Genomic DNA, 18,381 nt, shown 5'->3' on the forward strand with positions numbered 1-18,381 from the left:
AACCAGTCAAACTGTAACCATACAGCAGGTGTCCAGTCATTTCCATGGAATGAAGAATTTACATGTGATATTCATAAAAACAACAAAAATGTAAATCTACCATTTACGCCATTATTGTGAACTTTGTCCGACTTTTCACAAGTCAGAGATAGCCGCGAAGGCTTTTGCTTGAGCAAATCACATGGACAGAAAAAGCCCAGAGAACAAGCCTTGAAGGAACAATCTAACAAACTTTACTGAGATCTAAAGTGTGTAATCAACAATATTGTTCATGATTACACACCTGCGGYTTGACGAGCTGTTACAGTTCCTAGGGCACTCCCAGCAGGGATGCCATTTCCGTGGAGATTAATCAAAGGGCTAATCACGGCTCTAGCATAATCACACCTGTAGCACTGCTCTGTTGGCAGAGTGATACACAAGTGATTGGGACTTGAGCGAGGGTAGCTAGCCTGAGGAATGCACTAATCAGAATCATTTGAATAGCATCTGACTCCAGGAAATAAACACCCTTCATCACTAAAAGTGGAGCTTAATGTTCGAAAAATGGGAACTGTCCAACTGAGAGGCTATTACATATTATTTTCTTCAACCCAGGTTGCATTATCAGGTGGAGAAAAACCGGGTACAAGTAGACATTTTCAAATTCAACCTCTGCGTTCAGATTGATCAAAATGTCCAGGGTAGAATCCCGAAATGTCAAGAGTTTTTAAAACTTAGACTTGGGTCTTATTCATATCTTGCGCTCAGGAACATCTGTGCTTTGTGGTGGTGAGGCTCAAAAGGTCATGTGACTCATAAAGCAGTGCCTCCCTATGAACACCACTTCTCACTGCCGRCCTTCTCTRAGGTGGAACGTAGTAGGGATCCAGGGCTCTCTGATGTGTTACTTCACAGAGCCCGTCTACTTCTCCAGCATCATCCTGGGCAGCTTGTACCACGCAGACCACCTCTCCAGAGCCATGTACCAGAGGATCGCTGACATTGAGGACCTGCCTCAGACGTTCAACCTCAACCGGCCACTTCTGAGCGGTAAGGGGTCTGGCTGTCGTCCTACTCATCCCACATCCTGCTCCCACTTAGTTTATGTCAGACAACAGCCCCTGGATTGTCCTGAAAACCACACAGTACCAATCAAAAGATTGGACGCACCTACTAGTTCAAGGGTTTTTCTTTATTTGTTCTATTTTCTACATTGTAGAATAATAGTGAAGACATCAAACCTATGAAAGAACACATATGGAATCATATAGCCCTTACACTGCCTGGAGGTGTGTTGGGTCATTGTCCTGTTGAAAAACAAATGATAGTCCCACTAAGCGCAAACCAGATGGGATGGCATATTGCTGCAGAATGCTGTGGTAGCCATGCTGGTTAAGTCTGCCTAGAATTCTAAATATATTGCTGACAGTGTCACCAGCAAAGCACCCCCATACCATCACACCTCCTCCTCCATGCTTCACGGTGGGAACTACACATGCAGAGATCATCCGTTCACCTACTCTGTGTCTCACAAAGAAATGGTGGTTGGAACCAAAAATCTCAAATTTGGACTCATCATACCAAAGGACAGATTTCCACCTGTCTAATGTCCATTGCTTGTGAATTTTGGCCCAAGCAAGTCTCTTGTCCTTTAGTAGTGGTTTCTTTGCAGCAATTCGACCACGAGGGCCTGATTCATGCAGTCTCCTCTGAACAGTTGATGTTGAGATGTGTCTGTTACTTAAACTCTGTGAAGCATTTATTTGCGCTGCCATTTCTGAGGCTGGTAACTCTAATGAATTTATCCTCTGCAGCAGAGGTACTGTAACTCTTCCTTTCCTGTGGCGGTCCTCATGAGAACCAGTTTCATCGTAGCGCTTGAGGGTTTTTGTGTCTGCACTGAAATTTTCCACATTGACTGACCGTCAAAGTACTGATGGACTGTCATTTCTCTTTGCTTATTTGAGCTGTTCTTGCCATAATATTGACTTGGTCTTTTACCAAATAGGGCTATCTTCTGTAGACCACCCCTACCTTGTTACTGATTGGTTCAAACGCATTAAGAAGGAAAGAAATTCCACAAAATAACTTTTAACAAGACACACCTTTTAATTGAAATGCATTCCAGGTGACTACCTCAAGAAGCTGGTTGAGAGATTGCCAAGAATGTGCAAAGCTGTCATCAAGGCACAGGGTGGCTACTTTGAAGGATCTCAAATATAAAATTACTACATGATTCCATGTGTTATTTCATAGTTTTGATGTCTTCACTATTCTACAATGCATAAAATAGTACAAATTAAGAATAACCCTTGAATGAGTAGGTGTGTCCAAACTTTTGACTGGTGCTGTATATCTCACAAAGGAATCTTTTTACGTCACTTTCTCTTCTCTGCAGGAATAAGCAACGCAGAAGCACGGCAACCGGGTAAAGCTCCTAACTTCAGTGTGAACTGGGCTGTGGGAGACCAGGGGTTGGAGGTTATCAACGCCATGACAGGCAAGGACGACTTGGGACGGCCCTCGAGGCTCTGCAAGCACGCCCTCTACAGCCGCTGGGTGCGCCTATACTGCAAGGTAGGCTACTTATTAACCCGCACAACAGCTTATATACTCTCAGGTGGCTGTTGCTGTGCGTGGCTGGGTCGTTGAGACTTATTATGTTCCAAGAACTCCATTTAAAAGGTCTGTTTGTTCACTTGATTGTTGAATKATTTCTTACTGTGTTATATTCTTGTCCAATTAAAACCTCTCTCTTCCTGCTTTTTAGCTTTCACAGACTCTGAGAATCAAAGGTGCCAAACCCAGCTTGTACCATGACGCCAAACAGGCAGCGTTGGAGTACCATGCTGCCAAGCAGACTCTGACCAAGGAATTCCACAAGGCAGGACTGGGAGCCTGGGTCAAGAAGCCTATCGAACAGGACCAGTTCTCACTTCAGTCCTGAGTGGGTTGTTTTCATAGAAATAGAATGACTATGTTGTTCTAAAATGTGTATGGTTGTTGTCACGGGAGGAAGAGGAGGCTCAGATGAAGATACTACTCCTACCAGCTGTTTCGACTTTATTTGTTCTGTGTGTGGATGACGCTCACCCAACCCCTTGTTCCCTCTCCTGATCACTCCACTTTTCACCGTTGAGACATTGAATTTGGTTGAATTTTGTCTTGTTGTTTTTCCTCATTGACTCACTGTAAAGACTTGTTTTCATTATTGTTCGCGTCAACAGAACGATTGTTATTGATGTTTTGTTAGTTTAATGTTGTTTATTCCACTTACACTAGTAACCTAACACGTGACATACGACAGCTGTACAACTGGAAACCTGGGATTTTTTTTACGGATTTTGTTGATTACATTTTATAAATCAATACATGCAAAAATCAACTGAAATCAGTTGGCTATCTACAGACAAACCTTGTCTACACTCACTGTATGATTATGCCAAATATATAGAAAGCGTTCAAGCTCACCTCCCAGTAGTGGTCATACCAATAACTATTTTGCTGTTTTTTTCCTAAGTATTAGTGTTGTGCCCGTTCCTCTTGTCTTGAAGGCTTATGTCCTCTCTTGCACTTTTCATGTGCAGTCTTTTCTTCGTTTCTGCTGTGAGTGCAATCCTTTACATCTGTCTGAGGACGATATGTTTGTTTGTTTTTGAATAGTGGTAGATACGTGTGTTTTTTGATTCCAAGAATTTGATTGAGAATGCTTTCTGATAATGACATGTTTTATCTAAATCTATCTGAAGTCGGTCCTAATTAACTTCTGAAAAATATTTGATTCCTTTTTCCCTTTACAGTGAATGACGTAAATTATASTAAAGTGCATATGGCCTTTGAAACGTACATTTCTATGGAAAGATATTCTTGCAGCGCGYTTATTTGCTATGCAATTGCAGAATGGCTCACACTCTTGTGGTTGCCAGACGGATGCAGTGGACTTTGTGTACTGCTTTTTATTTGAACACACAGACAACATTTTGCTATCATCATGTAGCATTTGTTGGGCYCTTGACAAAAAACGACTGAAATTATTTTAGCTCATATTTAGCCATGAGTGTTGAGGTAACTTGAGCTAATTTTCTTTGTCTGTCATCATAAGCCTTACCTCACCAAAGACGATTTTTATTTGCTTTTTGTTTCTTTAATCTGTAATGTTTGTTTGAACAAAGTTTCTGGTCACTTCATTTTGATTACTGTGTTTTATACTGCTCAATGTCATCTCTTTGGACTATTTATTTGAAATGAATTGAAATGGATCCCTGTGTTAATGTAGCAATTTAAAAGTATGAAACTGTAGATCATTTTGACCTGTTCTGTGTCGTTTTTAACAATGAACATGTTACCAAAAAAAGAAAATATACCCAAACTGTATTTCTAACAGGCTCGGAAATGTTAATGTACAGTACTTTATCTAAGTATACTCATTGGAATCAGACAACTCCCGTGAAAAAGCCCATTTTGTAATTTTCCCCCTTCTGTGTTGTCATACTTCTCATTCGCACCTGGCATGTTTTCTTATTTGTTTATTTTGAATAGAGTTGTAAGAATCCACAAGAATCAAGGCAATTGCAGTTTTTGAAAGGGGACCAAGCACAACTTGTGATGTTAAAAAAAAAAAAAAAAAATTGAACTGCATCAGTAGTGAATGGCTGGTTAACCATTGTGAATAACTTTTGATCACTCCCTCCCAACCTTTGGGTGTTCTGAGGGGTCTGCTCTACGTATGTTTGCTTTCTCTGACCAAGTTGTGAGCGTTGACTGTGAACTTTGACCGGGTCTTTTGCCGTCCTGTAATGGTTCATGCACCGTTTGATTGATGTGCCCAGTCCACTGTAGTCTCTAGAATAAGGGCCCTAATGCATGAGCTCTCGCTATAAAGCATGAGGAAAAAATAAAATAAAACAAACCAGATAAACAAAAATCATACATGTAGAAAATGAGAAAAGACCTATAAATGAGAAATATAATAAATGGTAACATAGGTAGATGTTGTATATAGTTGTCTTTATTTCATACACTATTTGCTGCCAAGTTCACTGCATTAAGTAATTTCTTATTTTATACAAAAAAAAGAAATTATATTGACAATACAATACTTTTAAAAAATGTGACAGAAATGTATGAAAAGTAAAAAGTGGCACTATGATGATTTTATAGAAAATAGTGTAATAGCAATGGTGTTAACACAATGCTAGGCAGCTGCTCTGTTTGCATTAAAGTAACTGTCCAGTGAAAATCAAACTTTAAAAGCTTATATTCTGTTTGCTCATACCCAAATAATGTTGTTGACTCATCCTTTACTTGTAGTTGTGGACAAATAATACATTTGAGAAAACCCACTCAGTTAAACCCCATCTCAAAAAATGCTTGAAATTTGCTTGGAGAATGATATCATCCTCCTTGGCCGGGACAGGCCTGTCTGTGATTGGGTCCAGCAGCTTTTTCCTTTTTACCCCCAAATTCTTTGGTGGGGAGAAGGAGTCTATGGGAGGGCGCACAAGCGGCTAGTGTTAGCAAACAGGACAAAGCCTATACAACTATCTCGCCAGTCACTTCTATTTCAAATGTTGTGGTTTGTAAGAGTTGGCCTGCTGGCTGTTTAGAAACAGTAAGCTAGCATGCTAACGTTAGCTATCGAGACTAATTTAGCTAGCTGACTAGCCAACAAGAAAGTTAGCCAAAGTATATCCTCCACACAACAACCATATCGCCATTCCCTTATATTTTAAATCCTGTGGTTTGTAGTTAAAAGTTGGATGCCAAGAGGAATCCTAGTTTGCTGTGATTGACTGATATATGMAGCAGCAGTTAGCTAGCTAATTTACAGTAGCGCCTAGAAACCACAAACAAAAATACAGGAATAGTGAAAGCAATGGACGGAAACGACTCACGCTTGTAAAATAATCACTCTGCATTTATTGCTGTTATAGTAAAGTGACCTAGTAGTTCCATCATGTTTCCAAATCCTGAACATTCATACTAGCTATTTGGGGGGAAAGGGTTAGCCCTGCTAGGCTGTGTGCAGCCCTGCACCATGTGGATTTGGTAGCTACTTTTTATATCCAAGTGTATGCTTTTTTTGTTGTCGCCCCAAACCACTCTGTTGTTTCCACTCAGGCCAAGCAGGGGCACATAGAAAATCTGCTTTTTAACATCCTTATTTATAATTGAATTCATATTTTAATTAAAGGTGGACTCAGCGATTTGACATAGATGCAGAAAGTCAACGCATAGTGGGTCAATTTCTGCAACAACTAAGAGCGTTAAAGCGCGAGGCTCAATTTCTCCGCTGTTTTGGTCCTGTGGCTACCACGCAATACACAGTGTGAAGCGAACCCGTGCACAAGCGCAGATACTGTGTGAGAGCGAAGTGTTGCATCTCGCTCATTTCAATATCTCCAGTGCTGCTTGTGGCAACGTCATTTCATTGAGTCTACCTTTAATTTTAGGTAAATATTTCATAGAAACCTGGAACGCATGACAGAGACTTTAGATGTTTTCTGGTCAATCCCTAACACTATCTCCACATGAGGTGGTGCAGGGATGTTACTTTGTGTCATATCAGCCTCTTGCACCTGTGCTACATGAGAGCCAGATAATCTCCGTGTGGATTACCTGTACTTTCTGCCTCAACAGGGAGCAAAACAAACAGAAAATAGAGCGAGAGAGACCTCAGTAATCAGGTTCCATGCCAATTCAGGAAAAAAAATTGTTAGATGGAAATGTGGCAAATATGTTTTTTTTGCCCATTACAGTTGAAAGAAGTTAATGAATGAATGAAAATTGACAAATGAAAGAATGACGCTGGGAAGTGGCTGTGTGTCAAGGGGAAGTGGGATTAGTGGAGAGAGCTCTTCATGCTTTCCCCACTTTCATGTTTTATCTGCAAATGATGTTTCAGGAAGTTAAGTCTCTAAAAGGTGAAAAATAAAACGGTTCTCCCTCCATGACCTTGACAGATGTGACTGCTGGGAGATTTGTTGTAGCCCTCTCCTGTCTATTTCAGTTCATAAATCCAAAATGATACATCAAGTTATATTATTGTAAAAGACAATGCTCTTAAGTTAACAAATGTAAATATACAGTATTATTTGGTTGTAGAACARGGTCAAAATGGAAACGACTTTCTTGGCTTTCCAATAATATTGTGTCTATTAAATTGCATGACATTGATAATACAACATGGACATAAACTTACGTTCATATAGCTTCAATTTATTTTTGTTATACATTGTGCATACTTTTGTAACATCCCCCCCTTTATTTTCCACCTCTTGACTTGGATACAGTAGTGGTCCATCCTTTTGGACATCTTTTCATTTATCACAGCTCATTTGCCCTGACGATGATGATCAACCTCCATTACCCACCTAATGGAGCGGTGGACCCAACGTACATCCAGCACTAGTCCTTAACAGATGGTAAGGAAACAGACAGAACTCTACATCAGCAGTGTTTATCCTCCCCTCCTAGCCCCAGCCCCATGCACTGCACAATAAAAACTAAACTTGAGTTCCTAACAACATTCAGTTCCTATAGCAGCATTCCTAACAGCAGAATGACATCCTCATCAGCAGTATACCACCCGCACTATAACCATGCTGCTGTGTTGGCCTAATGTTAGTTTTGGGAGCATCTCATTCTCAACTGCAAATAGTGGTGATACAATGCTGACTTCTATACAGTACATTGGTCATTGGTCAGCAAAAGAGAAAGCTACAACAGAATGAACCAGTGTGCCATGCAAATAGCCTTAGAATAAATATCAGATGGCACATTACACGTTGCTTAGTTGTTTATTTCATAGAATAAGTCTCCTGAGACTTGAAGAACCGCAGAACAGAAGCTAATGCCAGGCTTTCTGCTGAGGCTGCAGAAGGAAACACATTTATACCATCAGGCCACGTGAAACAGATGCCACTAAACTGTTTCATTTAAAATACAAGGACAGCATTAAAAGCTCTTTACATTAATTAACAAACTGAAGATAGGCGACTTGCAGTAGAAACAATAAACTACAATAAAAAACCTGCATCATTTAAAAAAAGATTATACAATCCCCAAGTACATTTTTTTTACAAAGAAGGATGCCAAATTCTACGTTGCAGAGCTGACCTTGGCATGAGGTGATGTGAATGTCAGCTCTTGGCATTTGCAATCAGGAGGCAATTGTTTGGCGACATTACGTGGCATTTAACTGCATTTCAGATAACAGCATGAGGTTAATTAACTAGTTCTTTGCAAAATATCTTACACTTTTAGAAGTGTCAAAGTAAATATTTAATGAGACAACATCGTTTTCCTCMAAATTTGAAGACATTTATTTATATGGCCCAATGTCTTATATGGCTGGTGGTTATCCAATATCCAGTATCCACTTTGGTCACAGGTATCATTCTATAGGGACCACCCATCTACCATTAATCATTCATCTAAGGCTGCGTTTACACAGGCAGCCCAATTCGGATCTAATTCAGATTTGTTTTCACTAATTTGTCTTTTGGTCAATCAGATCAGCTCGGTTCTATTCCAACAATATCAGAATTGGGCTGCCTGTGTAAACACAGCCTTATGTCAACAGGATTGGGCTACCTGTGTAAACACAGCCTTATGTCAACAGGATTCACACTAGTTCAAGGCTTAAATTTCTATTAAAATGTTCTGCTTGGTGGACTTGATGTACAGTATGTGGGGACAGTGAGTAGCCATGGAGGCTCTTCGGACGGTACTATTCCAACAGTATGTATTTCCATATGGTATAGGGAAGGGATGACCTTTCCTTATTGCCTGAATGAACTCCAGTCTACCTTCCACAGGGAGGCAGGTGATGCCTAGAATGAATAAGGCCTACAGAAATTCTCTAGCTGAATTTGAAAGCCTCACAGCATTCACACATACTCTAGGGATAACATATTGGATTTCTTAGATGGTTCAGCTATATCCAATAGTCTCAAGTGGTTGTTTACTGTATCTTTTCATCACCACATTGGCCAATAAGGGAGACATCCGGTAATGTACAATATTCATATTTTTTTGCCTGGCCAAAAGTCTGAAAAGAAGCATACAGAATAATTAAAAAACAGACCGTCTATTTATTCACGAGTATACTGTATGGGTGATAGTGTGGCGGCTAAGATTTGCATTTTGACCTTCTTGAGACAATTACAGGTTTGCCCTTTCTCCAGTGTGGCTGTCCAGTGACGGGAGAAAGACATCAAATGCCACCAGCTTGCACCAGCTCGTGTGTAAGAGGTTGACAGATATCCTTTTAGTCTCTTTCTAGGACAGAGTGATTTTCAAATGTCCATACTGTGTTTTAGTCTATGAAATGATGGGTCAAATTCATACCTAGAAGTCAGTGGAGGCTGCTGAGGGGAGGACGGCTCATAATAATGGCTGGAAAGGAGCAAATGGAATGGAATCAAACCATGTGTTTGAACAAAAATATAAATGCAACATGTAAGGTGTTGATCCCATGTTTTATGAGCTGAAATAAAATATCCCAGAAATGTTCCATACACACAAAAAGCTTATTTCTCTCAAATTGTGTGCACAAATTTTGTTTGCATCCCTGTAAGTGAGCACTTCTCATTTGCCAAGATAATCCATTCAACTGACAGGTGTGGCATATCAAGAAGCTGATTAAACAGCATTACCAATACACAGGTGCACCTTGTGCTGGGGACAATAAAATGCCACTTTAAAATGTGCAGTTTTGTCACACAACACCATGCCACAAATGTCTCAAGTGTTGAGGAAATGTGCAATTGGCATGCTGATTGCAGGAATGTCCACCAGAGCTGTTGCCAGATATAGTACATTTGCAAAGTATTTTACCTTTTCCACATTTTGTTAGGTTACAGCCTTATTCTAAAATGGATTAAATAGTCCCCCCCCCCCTCATCAAAATCTACAGCACAGTAACGCACATATGACAAAATGTAAAACAGGTTTTTAGAAAACTTTAGCAAATTCAGCAAAGTATTCTGACCTTTACTCAGTACTTTGTTGGAGCGCCTTTGCGCGCGATTACAGCCTCAAGTCTTCTTGGGTATGAGCGCTACAAGCTTGGCACACCTGTATTTGGGAGTTTCTCCCATTCTTCTCTGAAGATCCTCTCAAACACTGTCAGGTTGGATGGGGAGTGTCGGTGAACAGCTATTTCAGGTCTCTCCAGAGATGTTAGATCGGGTTCAGTACGGACTCTAGCTGGCCACTCAAGGACATTCAGAGACTTGTCCGCGAAGCCACTCCTGCATTGTCTTGGCTGTGTGCTAAGGGTCGTTGTCCTGTTGGAAGGTGAAACTTCGCTCCAGTCTGAGGTCCTGAGCACTTGGGAGCAGGTTTTCATCAATGATCTCTGTTTCATCAGACCAGAGAATCTTCTTTCTCATGGTCTGAGAGTCCTTTAGGTGCCTTTTGGCAAACCTCCAAGTGGCTGTCATGTGCCTTTTACTGAGGAGTGGCTTCCGTCTGGCCACGCTACCATAAAGGCTTGATTGGTGGAGTGCTGCAGAGATGGTTGTCCTGCTGGAGGTTCCCCCATCTCCACAGAGGAACTCTGGAGCTCTGTCAGAGTGACCATTGGGTTCTTGTCACCTCCCTGACCAAGGCCCTTCTCCCTCTTTGATCAGTTGGCCGGGCGGCCAGCTTCTAAGGAAGAGTCTTGGTGGTTCCAAACTTCTTCCATTTAAGAATGATGGAGGCCACTGTGTTCTTGGTGACCTTCAATGCTGCAGACATTTTTTGGTACCCTTCCCCAGATCTGTGCCTTGACACAATCCTACCTCGGAGCTCTACGGACAATTCTTTTGACCTCATTGTTTGGTTTTTACTCTGATATGCACTGTCAACTGTGGGACTACATATAGGCAGTTGTGTGCCTTTCCAAATCATGTCCAATCAATTGAATTTACCACAGGTGGACAATGGAAACAGGATGCACCTGAGCTCAATTTCGGGTCTCATAGCAAAGGGTCTGAATACTTATGTAAATAAGCTATTTCAGTTTTACATTTTTTGTAAATTTGCTAACATTTCTAAAAACCTGTTTTAGCTTTGTCCTTATGGGGTATTGTGTGTAGTTTGATGAGGAAGAAATGTATTTAATAAATTTTAGAATAAGGCTGTAACGTAACAAAATGTGGATAAAGGGAAGGGGTCTGAATACTTTCCTAATGCACTGTAATTGAATGTTAATTTCTCTACTATAAGCCTCCTCCAATGTAATTTTTGAGAATTTGGCAGTACGTCCAACCTACCTCACAACCGCAGACCATGTGTACGGCGTTGTGTGAGTGAGTGGTTTGCTGATGTCAACGTTGTGAACAGAGTGCCCCATGGTTGTCCAGTTCCCGCCAATCTCCACCAATTCGCACAGCCATTGAAGAGGAGTGGGACAACATTCCACAGGCCACAATCAACAGCCTGATCAACTCTATGTGAAGGAAATGTGTCGTTCTGCATGAGGAAAACAGTGGTCACACCAGATACTGACTGGTTTTCTTATATGAACTGTAACTCAGTAAAATCTTTTAAATTGTTGCATGTTGCATTTATATTGTTGATACCATTCCAATAATACCGCTCCAGTCATTACCACAAACCTGTCCTGCCCAATTAAGGTGCCACTAACTTCCTGAACAGACGTTTATCATTTTGAGATAAGGTTATTTTGAGATTTATAGCAGATGGCTTTATTCTCCTGAAGCAAGTTTGACATATCGTGGGTCAAGATGCTCATTGCATCTTGCTTTCAATAGTAAAAAGGTCAGTAATCATAATAGTTAAATTCACAAACTAGTCTTCGTCATATTCGACATCGGTCGAATTACCTGCGCAGCGTGACTGCAATAAAATMATATGGAACGTATTTTTATACCCAGAAACCAAACTCGCCCATGTCTGAGAAAAATCTGGCTTCACCAATCAAAATCGTACATGAACTATTCCCTACATTTTGCTTTATTTTATTGGTTGAAACGGTCCACAATAAATTCTACTTTACTTCCGCGCTTTTGGTTTGAAATTTGGGAACTGACATTTTGGGAGAAGCCAATCATCACAACAAGCACACACATGGTGAATATGTTATGGCCAAACTTTATTGTAGGAAATTAGTATTCAGAATGTTTTAGGAATTCTATCTTTTGTTTTGTGAAACATGCAATACTTGGCTAACTAGTTAGCAACGTAGACTGCTAGCTAGCTAACAGTACATAGCTATCTAGGTAGCCTATGTGTTCAACATCACTGCTATCTCAGCTAGCTAGTAAACTAACCTATTTTCACTCCTGCAGGTGGAGAAGAGATGGAACAGGTATTACAACTATATGTGTTTGTGTGTTGTCATGGTGGTCTCAAAGGGGGACCAAGTAATTCGATAACCCCATATAACGTTAGGCGTTGACTGGGGGGAGGGTACAGTAGGAGGCTGACACACCGACAGCCTCCTGTCAAATAGAAGATGGAGCAAGAGGAACGCTTAGAATTTATTTATCTCGTCAGGAACAGACATGGTGGTGTGTATAGCCTAAAGTGTATAACATACTGAGGAAATGGATAGGGAGAACACAAACGCTGTGTTTCATTCAAGAGACAAGACATACGTGTTTCTGTGGACCTACAGCCAGTTTCAGGTAGAGCAGAGCTCATATTAAGCATTGTATCATACTACAATCTGCATCATACTACATCCTTTGTGTGTTGTATTGTAATGGACTGTGTGATGTGGTGGTTTTGCTGTGTGTTTGGACCTAGCAGCAGGAGCAGACAGAGTGGGTTGCTGTAAACAGACTCCTCCAGCACCATGGGTTCAAGCCGGTTCACTTTGCTGATCCCGTCGCGAATAAGAACCTTGCAGGTAACGGTTTAGTATGGTTTTTGTATTATCTTCTTGCTGTAACATTCTGAACTGTCATATCTTAGCTAAATGTCTTAACTCACTTCTTGGATCATGTTGAACAAGTCTATAAGGAGGAGTGTTAAATGCTTTAGACCGCTGAACATTCTACTGTCTGTCTTGTGTTTCTATGTGTGCAAATAAGGAATAATTATTGGCTCTAGGTGTGCATTGTCTCCTCTAAGTTAGCACTCAAACTCGCCCCTCTGTGTGAAGAGCCTTTTCCCAAAGGGAAACCATTCGGCGCATGCATTGCTCCTATTCTACTTACTGGCTCTTCTATTTCCGGTAGGCTGCCAGCCAGGGTCTCAATGTTTCTGGCTAGTTTTCTCAATGTTATTTAGTGAGGCAGTGGTCATGGTACCCAAACAATATAGGCCTATAGGTAAAAAGAACTGGATGGAAAATGGACAATAAGATATTCAACTTTTAATGTCTGTCATCTTGCTCATAGACTTGGTTCTTCTGGAGAAGAAGTCGGCCTGTGACATCAGGACTATGCTGCGGACGATGCTTACAGACTCGGAGAGGAGACAGACCTTGATTCAGGAGCTCATCCAGTCCAACAACCAACTTAAGTAAGTAGTTATAAAATTCATATTAAATCGTTATATTTATCATTTTAGACACTCACGGACATGCAGAACATTGCTTTTCCAGTATGTAGGAAACCTCACTTCTTGAAGCCTAATATTTTTGAACCCCCAGTTACTTGATCCTGTTTCTAACCTCTCAAAACATTCCTCCATCACACCCATCACCTTATATGATTTATTAGAATAATCTCCATGTCAGAAAGAAATATGTTTTTGGCAGGTCTGTTGTTCATCCATCTACCTAATAATATAGATCCATGATCATGTACCTGCCAGCTGTTGTCACACAATAGTCTTAGTGGACATGAGTAGTAAGCCTAATATAGTGAGGCAGAGAGGGGTAAGAGGTAGACATGGGGCCGGCTTACACCAGCTGCTCAGCCAGCAAGTGTTAACCATTGGGGCGTGACAGAGGGAGATCACCTGGCCTGAACATCAATCTATCACCATGTTAAGCCTGTTTGTCAGAGACCCTCTCTTTAGCCTGGAATTCAATCTGATATGGTATTTTTTKCCAAAACATCAGTTTGGATTCCAGGCTACCTCACTTTAGCTTCTCTCCTGGAAAGATAATTGATGGTTTTTGACTGTTTTTCTAGGATAGGTTATTGATGTATCTGACGAATCAATATATGATTGAAAGTTGGATTTTATATTTCATATTGCCCAGTTGATCACTTGAATAATTATGTATATTCTCTTAACCATTATTTCCTGCGAAAGATCTTCTGTTTGATATGTACTTATCCCAATTAGTTCAATATGCCCCATCCTCAATTTTTATTATCCAATAAAATAGAAAGGCGGCAGGTAGCTTAGCGGTTAAGAGCGTTGGGCCAGTAAGAAAAGTCACTGGTTCGAATCCGGAGCTGACTAGGTGAAGAATCTGTCTGTGCCCTTGTGCAAGGCACTCAACCCTAATTGGTCCTATAAGTCGCTCTGGATAAGAGCGTCTGCTAAATGTTCAAATGTAAATGTAGTATCACATAGGATTATTAAATCCTATCTAGCATTTAGTAAGGGTTAATTGTGTGTCCCAAAGGAGTAGGTTAATTGTGTGTCCTAAAGGAGTAGTAGCAATTCTTCGAAGTGTGACATTTCTGTCTTTGTGTTGCTTTACAATTATCTGTATTGTATCATAATCCATTATACCTGTCAGCTTTAAGTAAAGTGTTACCGGTGTTTGTTCTAGAGAGGAGGCTCAGCAGCACATTAGCCACGCTGCCCGTCAGTCCCAGAGGGTGACCGAGTTGGAGGGAGTTCTGGACGGGGTGAAGAGCAAGCTGCAGGACCTGGAAGACAGTTACATTGGCAAGGCCGCGCAGCAGCACAGCAAAGTGCACCAACTTCAGCAGGACAAGAGAGATGCACAGGTAGGTGGTGCCCTGGAAATAGCCAGGGCTGGTTTACCGGCAGACACAGATTAAGTCTAGTCCTGGACTAAAAAGCACTTTCAATTGAGATTCTCTATTCACCATGCTTTTTAGTCCAGGTCGAGGCTTAATCTGTGTCTGTGGAACTGGCGACAAGAGTTGGGCACTAATATTTTTTTTCCGACAGCACATGATATCCCCTGATTATACTGTAACTTTCTTGTTTGTCTTTTCTTGTTGTTTTGTTTGTCTGCTCTGCCGCTTGGTAGAAATGGTGCCAGGGCCTGGAGCAGAAGCTGTCTGAGGAGAAAGATGTGGTTTCCCAGCTGCAGAGGAAGCTCTACTTCACTGTGACAGAGGAAGAGAGGCGGGTTGCTAGGCAGAACCAGGTGTTTCAGCAGATCCACAAGAGATCAGCTCGGCCCAACTCGCCAGTGGACCAGCAGTAAGATAAACCGCTGCTGTCGTTAAGACCATAGATTAGGATCCATAATACAACATTTTACCCTTGCTTGACTAAATTATTACAGATTTATGGCTAGGAGGTTATAGGATTTCAAATACCTTTTATTTTCTATCAGGGTGTTGGATGTAATTGACATCTATGAGGCCCAAATGGAACAGCTCCGCGATGATATCAAGTAAATATTATATAGACAATCTTATTTTCAATGTTTTGCATCATTTTTATGACAACACCCTTTCTCACTGTAAGACTAAAGAAACGTAGACGGATGTCACTAACCAACATTCACTTCTTCCCTAAGGTCCCTCAAAGCAGATTCTGGGGGATCAAAAACATCTGACCAATCGCAGAGCAGCATGAGAATCACCACCGGGGTCTCCCCCAATCACAAAGCTCTCCTGAAGGTGACTTCATGTACTTTTGTAACATGATGAACACCAGAACTCTTCATGGTTCTGGATGACTTGTCTTGAACAGTGTAACGGCTGTTCCTCTTCCCCACATTCCATGATCATGATCTTAGTTCTGAATCTTACTTCTCCCCAATAGTCCTATCAGGAACAGTTAAAGGACACCAAAGCTCAGAGGGGGGAGCTTAGGAATGAAATTCAGCAGTTGAAGCAAGACTTGGAATCTAGACCCACAGTGAAAGAGCTGAAGTCCTACAAAGAACAACTGAGACGCATGGACAGACTTATTCACCAGAGTAACATGAGGTGGGAAAAGATTATGCAACTGTCATTCTTGGATATGACGAGCACCACAGCTTAACCCCATAGTTAACCCCTTCCTTACCTTAACCTAGAATGCTGCCTGTCCTATTGGTAGTCATATCTCATTTACCTCCACCCCAGGTCTGCTCAGGAGTTTAAAGAAGAGGGGAGGGCTGCTCTGAGTAACCAGGAGGTGGCGAAGGCAAGGGCCTTGGCTGCCAGACACGAGAAGGTACTCCGTTTATCTCCCCTTGTCTAAAGCGGGAGCGAGTATCAACTCACTTTACTTTATGTTTTTGATTCAGACTTTGCTGGACTATTTGCCTTACCTGACCTTCAGGTTCTGAATGACATCAGAGCGGTTTTGACTACTTCCGGGGCTCCACTGAGGCTCCATAGAGCGAGGCCATCAACCAGCCATCCGCTGTCCAACAGGGCCTCAGAGATGGTCGAGTTTGACAAACTCCTCTCCACTCTGGAGATGTGGGCTGACCAACTGGCTTCACTGAAGGTGAGAGCTGACTGACTGTCTATAAAGCGCATCTAACATGTATGCAGCCAGGTCCAACAGTCCAGTGTCAACTTGCCCTGTCACTGAAAGCCAGAGTTTAAGAACTCTTCATATCTACAACATCTCAGTTGTCTGTGATATGTATGGCTAGAATAGGCTTCTTTAACCACGTCTGTTTATCATTGTCTCTTGTCTAGAGACCCAAGTCTTTACTTGTCTGTCTCTCTCTCTCTCTGTGTGCTTAGGACCTGCACTGTGCCCTGAGTAAGTTGATGCTGAGACTGTTACCATGGCAGCCAGCAGGCACTACTAGTCTTATGGAAAGTGTTCGAGTGGAGGACCTTATGCTACTGGTGGACACTCTGCTAGAGGAGACCAACTCTGGGGAGGATAAGGTTGGTAGTCCTGGCTTACAGCAGTGGATGGAGTAACCATGGAAATTTAGACTTTTAGATGAGGCAAAACATTATACCGCAGATCATTTCTCATGTACAATGTTTGTGATACAGCGATATTCTCCAATTATTTTTCTTTCAAAAAAATGTTTTATGAAAAGTTGCGTATAGGTGAAAGCCGAACTCTTTGTGAAACCAACTCTAACCAGGTGCTGAGGAGCCCCACTAGGAACACTCTCCAGTCCATGGTGTCCCACTTCCAGAAGCTGTTTGATATAACCTCCCTCAGCGGGGTGTATCCACGTATGAACGAGGTCTACACCAGGCTTGGGGAGATGACCAACGCTATGAGGAACCTCAGGGACATCCTGGCCCTGGGTAGGACTGTCTGTCTACAACTCATTTGAGCTATTCTACAGCACCATTAGCACATACTGTACTGGTCAATTCATGTTCTCCAGAACAAAAATAAAAATGCAACAATTTAAGGAAATCATTCAATTGAAATAAATGAATTAGGCCTTAATCTCTGGATTTCACATGACGGGGAATATAGATATGCATCTGGTGGTCACAGATACCTTAGGTGCACATTTTAAGGTGCACCTGTGTAATGATCATGCTGTTTAATCAGCTTCTTGATATGTCACACCTGTCAGGTGGATGGATTATCTTGGCAAAGGAGAAATGCTCACTAACAGGGATGTAAACAAATTTGTGCACAACATTTMAGAGAAATAAGAATTGTGTGTATGGAACATTTCTGGGATATTTTATTTCAGCTCATGAAACCAACCCTTGACATGTTGTTTATATTTTTGTTCAGTATACCTGGTTGAGGGATGTAATTCCTTTCCCACTTCTAAACAATTTAATTTCAGATGACAGAGCACCCCTTAGTGAGGTGGTAAACCAGGTAGCCAGTCTGGTCGACTCCTCAGAGGCCACGGTTGGCCACGAGCTCCACGTCCTCCTGGGAACCAGTGATATTGACAGGTACAAGCAGCAGAATATATTTTGTTTTATTCAGAGTAATGTTGTTAATGTCATAAAATGTGCCTATTGCCTGGGGTTAAATGTGTGCTTGTCAGTATTATTTTGAAGGTAAAGGAACATGAGGTTTTCTTCCCTGTGTTCTACTTTTTGGTTCAGGAGCTACTCCAGACTCTAGGTAGGGAAATGTTATTACCATCCAATAATGCATTTGTTTGAAATGGTTTACTGATCATGTGGTTATTAGTACGTCTATTTTGGTTGATCTTACAGATGTTGACTGTCTGGATGACATCATGCCCGTTCTGAGGTCACTAAAGTCAAGAGCAGAGTAACACCGGTGCTTTGTAATTATGTAACAATGCCTTTATGTTTTGTGTATTTGCTGGAGTGATTTTATGGCGTTCTACTTTTGATATGTAAATAAACATGAATTAATACCTCTTCC

At 41.4% G+C, this 18,381-nt stretch overlaps 2 protein-coding genes across 9 annotated transcripts in view; both read left to right on the plus strand.

The window, feature by feature from the left end:
• Positions 1–6,941, plus strand: part of LOC111953306 (double-stranded RNA-specific editase 1) — a 30,098-nt gene extending 23,157 nt beyond the window's left edge. For both annotated transcript variants that reach the window (XM_023972500.2, XM_070435482.1), the window contains 3 exons: positions 851–1,032; positions 2,381–2,559; positions 2,753–6,941. In XM_023972500.2, coding sequence (XP_023828268.1) covers positions 851–1,032; positions 2,381–2,559; positions 2,753–2,929 — 538 coding nt within the window. In that variant the 3' untranslated portion in view covers positions 2,930–6,941. The remainder of the gene's footprint in view (positions 1–850; positions 1,033–2,380; positions 2,560–2,752) is intronic.
• Positions 6,942–11,821: 4,880 nt separating this feature from the next.
• On the plus strand, positions 11,822–18,373 carry LOC111953334 (centrosomal protein of 70 kDa). 7 transcript variants are annotated; one of them, XM_023972560.2, is made up of 16 exons: positions 11,823–12,066; positions 12,285–12,304; positions 12,745–12,847; positions 13,341–13,464; positions 14,675–14,855; positions 15,125–15,300; positions 15,437–15,496; positions 15,623–15,725; positions 15,871–16,037; positions 16,176–16,266; positions 16,375–16,545; positions 16,791–16,940; positions 17,150–17,318; positions 17,822–17,936; positions 18,032–18,111; positions 18,207–18,373. In XM_023972560.2, exons 2-16 carry the CDS (start codon positions 12,296–12,298, stop codon positions 18,266–18,268), a joined length of 1,761 nt encoding a protein of 586 aa, XP_023828328.1. In that variant the 5' UTR covers positions 11,823–12,066; positions 12,285–12,295; the 3' UTR covers positions 18,269–18,373. The 7 variants fall into 7 exon arrangements, with proteins under 7 accessions (XP_023828322.1, XP_023828328.1, XP_023828329.1 ...); XM_023972561.2 differs by having other exon boundaries at positions 12,748–12,847; XM_023972554.2 differs by lacking the exon at positions 12,285–12,304 and having other exon boundaries at positions 11,822–12,066; positions 12,748–12,847.
• Positions 18,374–18,381: the final 8 nt, after the last annotated feature.

This window comes from Salvelinus sp. IW2-2015, linkage group LG27 (assembly GCF_002910315.2).
Source record: "Salvelinus sp. IW2-2015 linkage group LG27, ASM291031v2, whole genome shotgun sequence".
NCBI classification, from domain to species: Eukaryota; Metazoa; Chordata; class Actinopteri; order Salmoniformes; family Salmonidae; genus Salvelinus; species Salvelinus sp. IW2-2015.